Source organism: Leptonychotes weddellii, chromosome 8 (assembly GCF_054177405.1).
Source record: "Leptonychotes weddellii isolate Sample4059 chromosome 8, ASM5417740v2, whole genome shotgun sequence".
Lineage (NCBI taxonomy): Eukaryota > Metazoa > Chordata > Mammalia > Carnivora > Phocidae > Leptonychotes > Leptonychotes weddellii.
Window position 1 is genome coordinate 64,586,610 of NC_138376.1, and position 8,423 is coordinate 64,595,032.

General features: G+C 38.7%; 1 protein-coding gene across 1 annotated transcript; it reads right to left on the reverse strand.

Annotated features, from left to right (window-relative positions):
- Positions 1–6,942: 6,942 nt before the first annotated feature.
- GJB7 (gap junction protein beta 7) lies at positions 6,943–7,751 on the reverse strand. The gene has a single exon (XM_006747316.2). The coding sequence runs from the start codon at positions 7,749–7,751 to the stop codon at positions 6,945–6,947; it is 807 nt and encodes a 268-aa protein (XP_006747379.1). The 3' UTR covers positions 6,943–6,944.
- Positions 7,752–8,423: the final 672 nt, after the last annotated feature.

The window sequence follows — 8,423 nt, forward strand, 5'->3', positions numbered from 1 at the left end:
GGTCATTTATATTTTTGAGTACTTACGATAAATTGAACAGTTACTGAAGTACAATTTTGAAAATTGGAAATGACTATGATGTATATTTTTTAATAGACCACCATTTGTAATGAAACAGGCTAGAGTCACCTTGCATGTATTACATATATTTTTAACTTTCCATAAAGCACCAAAAAATCTTGTTTTGACAGCAGGGTAGTCACACTGCTACCTCTACATGCAAAGGAGACTTGGATATGTGTATTTTTTTTTAGCTAGGCACATTGTCATTGCCAACAAAATCAGAATTTAATTGACCACTAAGGTAAAAAAAAAACAGAACAGTGCAGCACAGTTGGTTATTATATGGGATGCCAATATTCCAAAGATCTTTGAAACAATTTTGTACAGAAAACTTCTGAACAACTAGATTTGGAGTTAAAAAAATCCTGTATTCTTACTCCATCACTTCATGTAATATTAGGCAAGTCACTTTATCATTCTGAGTTGTACTCTTCTCATTATAAACATTTTAAAGATTTCTTCCATTCCACAATACCATGATTTTTTTAGTTCATGCAACAGAGAGTATAAGATTCATGGTTATGTTAATTGTTGCTGAGCTACTTCTGTGGGTTAAGCCTTGAGGGTACAATGGCAAAGGACATGGCTCTTGCCTACATTCAATATGCTCATAATTTAGAGAGGGATACAAATGCACAAGCAAATTATATAGGGATAAGTGATATAATAAAGCCATGTATTGTTAATTACAATATCTAACATTTTAAAAATCCATTTACCAACGCTTTGCATGGATCATCTTTGGTTAACAACCTATGACATAGGTATTATTTATCCCGATTTTACATTTTTTTAAAAATGCTCTCTGGTAGAAATATTTGATCCAAGCCTTGAAATGAAATTAGATTTCTCAAGGTGGAGAAAAGAATGAAATTATAGAAAATATTAAGTACCTTCCATGTTATTACAATGCTATGATTATAAAGAAGATAAATCTTGGGACGCCTGGATGGCTCAGTTAAGCATCTGCCTTCAGCTCAGGTCATGGTCCTGGGGTCCTGGGATCGAGTCCCGGGTCGGGCTCCTTGCTCTGTGGGGAGTCTGTTTCTCCCTCTGTCCCTCCCCCTGCTTGTGCTCTCTCTCTCTTTCTCTTTCTCTCTCTCTGACAAAATCTTAAAAAGATAAATCTTGTTATAATCAGTTCTAGGGAACTGCCTAAATTGTTTAAAGAGGTGTCTTAGTATTGTACATGAAATTTGTTTTTTAAGGTAATTCTCTATTAGAGATCTTTCTATGGTATCAGGTTTATATAGTGAGATAACCAGTACCAAGTCTTATTTTGCCATTGCCCAGTATATGTTCTAGGTATGAGAACCATAGAATCTTGGAGAGTTAAAAGGAAATTTGGAGGTCATTTAGCTATACCTGCTGTACAATTCAGGAATATTCTTGATCATCGCTCTGAGGGTTCTCACTACTTTATTGTGCAGTCATTTCATTTTGAGGTAGTTCAAATTAATAGAATATTTCTATATTAGATAAAATGTTTATCTCTTTGATGTTCACCAATACTGGTTCTGAAACATTGGAACATGTAACAAGGTATTTCTCTTTTCAGGATTGGGAAAATCATTCCCTATAGTCTGGACACAAACTTCAAACACAAGATTAACTTGTTTTCAATAGTCTTATACTACACTTTGCTCATTTCTAAGGTGTAAGCTTAAACTCCAAGGACTTTATGTCATGAACTAATATCAATCCTTGTCTCGTATTAAAATTTTAAATCTTGATACAGAATGGCTACTTGTTCCATTTCATCGGACTTGTTCTGAACAAAATTCTGAGTTATTTTAATCATGTTTTATGTCTGGCATTCAACATACTGGTCATTTCTTTTGTCTTCAGTAGATATAAGCGTATCTTCTGTGTCTTCATCCTAATCACTAACATGAATGTAGTCAGGAACTATTTTTGGCTATAAGTAAAAGAGCCTAACAAGGCAATGGCTTACATCAGGTAGGAGTTCTCTCTCACATAACAACAAAAACAAAAGCATGGAAATAGGCAGTTCAGAGTTAATATGGCAGTTCCATGACAGATGGCAGCAAATGTCCCAGGAGCTGTCTTTGTTTCTTCATGCATAAGGTCATGCTTCCATCCTCAAAGTCGCCTCATGGTAGAAAGATGTTTACTACAGCTCTAGCTATGATGTCTCAGGCAGGAAGGGGCTGGGGAGTAAAAAGATGCATTCAAGCTAGGTCAGCCCTACTTTTTAACTTCTCCCCAGAGCATCGGTCAAAAAATCTTGTTTTGACAAGAAGATTTCACACTGCTACTTTTACATGGAAAGATACATGGAAAGGAGACCTGGAAATGTGACTTTTTAGCTGGGGACATTGCCACCTCCAACAAAATCAGAATTCTTTTAGGTGAAGAAGAGTAAATGGGTGGGTAGACAGAAGAAGCAGCAAGAGGAACAGATTTTTTTCCCAAGAAACCTTGAACTCCTAAGTACCAGGGACCTAAGCTGTGGGGATACAGGATACGAAAAGATGAATAAGACAACCTTCACCTTAGCCACAGTGAGTAGTTTTTAATGTCATCATCAAATTAATCTAATTAGAAGCTGTTTTCTCTGAGACTGGTTTATCACATTTGCTAGTCTTCCATAGAAAGTCAAATCTCAAGTTACTGCACTGACTCTCCTTTGAAATAAATGCTTTATAAATGAAAGCACTTGTTTAACCTAATGACTAATACTTCTTTTAGTTATAAGGGATTGATGACCATCAATTTAGTTAGTGAAATTTTTATAGCAAGAAAGTGAAAATGGGATTGCTTAATATTTGTCTCCTCTGGACCCAGTCTATTGCACAGAGTTCAACAGTGACCTTTTTCTAAAGGATAGAAAACTAGAATCCACTTCTTCAATTTCCTCTTATGCTGTACAGACAATTCTATACCACAGCCATCTGTCCATTTCGACTGACGGCATTAATGTCTGAAAAACATTTTCAAGACAATTAACAGAAGTCACATATATTACTTTTCTCTGAACAATTATTTTTCCTTTTTAATATAAAATTAAATCTCCATAGTAGGGGAAGGATGAGATACTTCACCTTTAAGTAGATGGGAATGTTGACCTATTTGGGTAACATACAGAATTCATTTTACTTTGCTTTCAAACAATATATGGATACATCACAGCCTTTTAAAAAGTAATCTTTACTTAGAATAGGAAAATATCCCTGACACAGTGGAAACAAGATAGGTCTGTGGAAAGTTCTCAGAACTCCCCACAATCACCATTGTACGTTACAGCTGAAGGAAGATTTGCTCTGTGAGAAAAGACCCAATTTTATACTAAAGAAAGAGCTTCTGGTAGGTTTCTCCCAGAACACCTCCCTTGGGATTTTGTCATAAAATCCAAAAGAATGCTGACACTTTTTGCCTTTACATGCTCCACCACTGGTTTGTTCTTTCCTCACCAATTTTTTTTACAGAATTGGGACACACCCTCTCTTTTGTGCTCTGCAGTATTAAATATACAAACAAAATATAAACTAGGAATAAGTTGGCATCAATATTTGGGGAAGGTGTGCTATGCATGTGATGGGATGGGGCACTTTGGGCTTTTAATTGCTTTATTTTCTTTATTAAAATTTTAAGAACAAAAATAATATGTGAAACAAAAGATTTATAAAGAAAAAATTCACCTCTCCTTTATTGTAACCAATGTTGAGATCCTTCCACATCTCTCCCCCTAATCACACAAACACTCTATACGTACACACGTGTCAAAGTTAGGATGCTCAACGCCTAAAAAGGGAAGAATAAGTACAAAAGATGTGTCCTACCTCTCTTTTTTTAATTGTACAGGAAATAAATGTATGAAGAACATGGTTTTTATTAGGATTCTTCCAGTTGCAAGATACAGAAACCCTATTTAAACCAGTTCAAGCAAAAATGGGGAAATTATCTTTCATATAACTAAACTGCAGAAAGCATGGGTGGAAGGGGTAGTGGGGAGCCTGTGTCAGGGACAGCAGGACTGAAAAGTTCAAACATCCTCAGGTCTTTGCCTTTTTCTCCTCTCCTCTTAACTTTTCAGTCTTTCTGTCTTGAGGAAGTTGGTTTAATTTCCTTGGGAAGACTGGAACCATAGCTACTTGCAACCCTAGGCATTCTTTCATACAAGCACTTGAAAAAGAAAAAAAATTCCCTCCAGCTCCAATGAGAAGAAACCCTGTGGCCACAGACAAAATCTGTAGCCAGAAAGATTTTGGGGTTGAGTGCTAGAAAGCCAAACTACCTGCAGGTCAAGAATGGCTTGAATGAAATTAAGAAGATGTCTGTTTAGTGATCTGGGCAGCCTCATGAGGTGAGAAATTGGTTTAAGGAAGAACCGCGGTTGATCGTTAACTCTGCTTCTGCTAGATGTAGATCCCTGAAAGAAAGTGACTGAACTTGGGGGTCTCACTTTCTTCATCTCTAAGGTTATCGTCTGCTTTCTGAGCACTAGTGGTGGAGGGGGGTCAAGTCAAGGGAGGTGACCCTGTCAATACAGGACATGGTGTGAGATGTGAGATACTACCCCCATCTTCACCTCCATGCTCCTCCATGAAAGTGGAGATTTTCTTGAGGCAGGAATTGTAGATCTCTGAAGGTACATAGCACAGTGTCTTGTTTCTATTGATCACAACTCAGTAAGTATTAATTTAGTGATAAGAGAAACAATAAAGATGCCAAAATTTGAATGCTAGTTTCTCTCAATCGAATGCTTTGGGTCTTCACTGGCACCAAGACAAGTTCCAGAGTATTCTTATAGGAAACTCATTTTGTAAACTAAGCTTAAAGGAGGGAAAAAAAATCATTTCCCTTCCTGTCTAAACAACTTCATTCACAGTCCTTGCTCCCGTTACCTTTCCATCTCTCCATGCGAAGTGGGAAAGCAAGCAATCAATGCTAATGTCCCACCAATCCTTTTCCCTAGAGCAGAACTGGTTGTCATAACTGATGTTACGAGGCTGAGCTTCTCAAAAACATTTTTGGCAGCAAACTTACCCTCAGACTGAAAAATCGTCTCCATTCCAGTTCTGTGCACTAAAACCCTATTTTCTAGATTATGTGCCATGATCGGGGCCTCAAAAACCTTAAACTTCTTTAACCCCCATCACTGTCAAAAATTTAGATGTATTCCTTTAAGTCCTTCAGTGGTTACCTGCATTTTTGAAGGTGAGGTGTTTTCATATCAAATGGATGTAGGCTCATGAGTGCAACAGTGAATGATCTGAGGCATAAATTGAAAGATGGGGAAAACCACAAAGTTCACCTTTCTCTGTCTTGTCCAGGGCACAGTCTTTAAGACAGATTATAACCACTGTTGGTGACACGGTTTGTAGATAATGACAGAAATAACCTTCATTATGCATGTATCGCAGTGGCTTTCTGCTGAAGAGGGCAGGGCCATGGAAGACATGACATAATCGGTTTTAGTTAAAATTACATTTTTATGCACTGACTTCTCATTAAAAAATACCCAGTGGAGAAGAATGATTTCTGAGCTATCCTTACCAAGCAGGGTTGCAAGTCATGTTCTAAAACTGTCAGAAAAGGTTTATTTCACAGAATAATAATACTTAGTGCAGTCAAGTAACAATATCAGTGACAGACAACAAAACCACTTCATTTTATTCTGGAGAAATACACATCCATTAGAGTATTAAATCCAAAGATGGTATATCTGTGATTTTTTTTAAAAAAATAAGAAAGTAAGGAGTGCTTGGGTAGGTCAGTCGATTGAGCCTCCAACTCTTGATTTCCATTCAGGTCATGATCTTAGGGTCGTGAAATCCCGCCCCATGCCGAGCTCCATGCTGGGCGTGGAGCCTGCTTAAGATTCTCTCTCTCCCTCGCCCTCTGCCTACCACCTGCCCCCCTTGTGCTCACATGCTCTCTCTCTTTCTTTAAAGGAAAAAAAATAAAAATAAACTAAAAGGCTCCAAATCAAGTAATAATAAACATCTTTTTTTTGCATTTTTCCACACCGATGTAACAGCATAGTACACATTTTATTATCTATTCTAGAGAGAGATGTACTAGTAAAGTGTGGGCAAACTATGATATATTGTAGACTACATTCTGAATTCCTGATTATAAAAAGGTTCAACAAATACAGAAATTTAAAAAGTATTTTAATGTCCAGTGGTAGAAGTGTCAAGTAATTATCAAGTTGGGTATGTTCTCTTTCTGGGTCCTACCCTGCTCCTGGTCAATGTACTCAATGGGACCTGCCTTCCCGTGTGACTCTAGAGTGACCCTTTCAGGTGTCTCCTAGTTCAGGCTTAAGCAGAATATCTCCCGGTAATATTTGTATCAACTTGGAGACCACAGATGATGGCTTTCTTCCCCTTCCCTACTCCACTTATATCCAGGGAGCCCTAACCTGCAGAGTCCTGGGCTCTGTGGTCATTTCCCCAAGCCAGGCCTTCTCACTGAGTGTCACTGTGTGTGCTTTTTTGTGTCCTTGGTTAGCTGCTGCCCCACCCTCAACATGCTCTTTCTCTACAAAGATTAAGTAGGGCTGAGTGAGGGGAGCCTCGGCTGCCACTATGGAAAGACTGCCAGCACTTCAACCTCAGCTTGGAGGCCATCACATTTTTCAGAAATGTCACATTTTATATTTTCCAGTTGATGGATCTAAGCATTTAAAAGAATGCTGCCTTTTGAATTTCTTCAGACTAATTTGCAATTAACTGTTCAAACACAACTCACATACATACTTGAATCCTGCAACAATGAGATCTCTGTCTAGTGTATACAACTGAGCACATACTGAAAATTTTTAAAAATGTCCCAAATGACATAAAGGCTGACGCCCTTTGTGTTCCAATGTAGCCCAGGTCTTGCTTAGAAAGGATGCAGGTTCTCCTTGTCTAACCCTCTTGTGCATCAAAAAGCAGTTTTGTTTCACCTCGCTGGGGTGAGCTCATGGCCACATCTGAATGGCGATTCTGGAGTAGGGGAGGAGCCCCTATCTCACCACATTCAACATATCTGAGGTTGTGGCACTCACATGCTGAGGACTTGAGTCTTTTAGAGTATTTTTGGAGACAGCACTTAATAAGGCACTTGAGAACCAAAAAGCTCAGTTCAATGAAATTCAACATAATGCACAGGCATGAGGTAATAACCAAAAAGAGTATGAAGATCGTTTTCTCGGTGGGTTTGGATATGAAGCAGTCCACAGTGTTGGGACAAGGCTTCAAATCACACTTCATAAGGTAGGGAACACTAAAGCCATCATATAGTTTGTAAAATAAAGCCAGGAAGCCAATTTCAAAACCAGTTTTAACAATAAGGCTGATAAGGTAAGTGTACCACAGGCCCCCATCCATCGTACCTGGGCTGACATAGAGTTTCTTTCTGTGCCTTTTCTCTCTACCCTCACGATAGGCTACATGTAGAACCACCAGAAGTGAAGGCGTGGAGACCATGACCAGTTGTAAGGCCCAAAGTCTGACCTGGGAGATGGGGAAGAAGTGATCAAAACACACATTTTCACAACCAGGCTGTTTAACGTTGCACTCAAACTCTTTCTGCTCATTTTTCCACACATGCTCTGCTGCCACCATGTAGACCAGCAAACGGAAGATGAACACAACAGTGAGCCAAATCCGCCCAATCCCGGTTGAGTATTTGTTTACTCCAGTTAGGAGGTCCCTGAGGAACATCCAACTCATGACTTGGGTTCAAAAGAAGGTAAGATTCTGCAAAAGAAAACAATTTCATCATGATTCACTTATTTTTATTTCATTGATCATTTCCACTGTCTTATTTGATTACGGGATTGTGGAAGATAAACTCAAATTTCAACTCTGGATGTAGAGGACTCACTTTCAAACAAGGAGATGATACAACTGGTCCACAGATGTAATTTATCTCATGCCCAGTTTAATTTGGAATTTGGTTGGTGATCCCACACACACTATCCCATTTTCAAACAAATTCTTCAGTTTATTGCTTCTCTCTAAGGATGGATGGGTTCTGTTACTGATCTAGAAAAAATTAGATATGAATCCCAAGGTGACTTTGGTACCTTGAGATAGCCCTCACATACCCACTTCTTGAAGTTGTAATCTCTACTCACTTTTTCTACTTTGTCAATGCCCCTCCCCAATCCCTAAAGGTTATTCACTGCACCTACCTCCCTTTGTGTCCCATATCCCATACCAACAGCTGAGCTCACCTACATTCTGACAGTGATAAGTGAGGCTCTCCAATATGAACTCCAAACTCATGTTTCCTCACCCCTCCAGACTTACATCCATGCCCAACTTAACCTGTTCCACCCAGTTTAGAGGGAGGAGTCAGTCTCATATTGCCCCAAAATGATCATTCCAGCTCTACAGCCC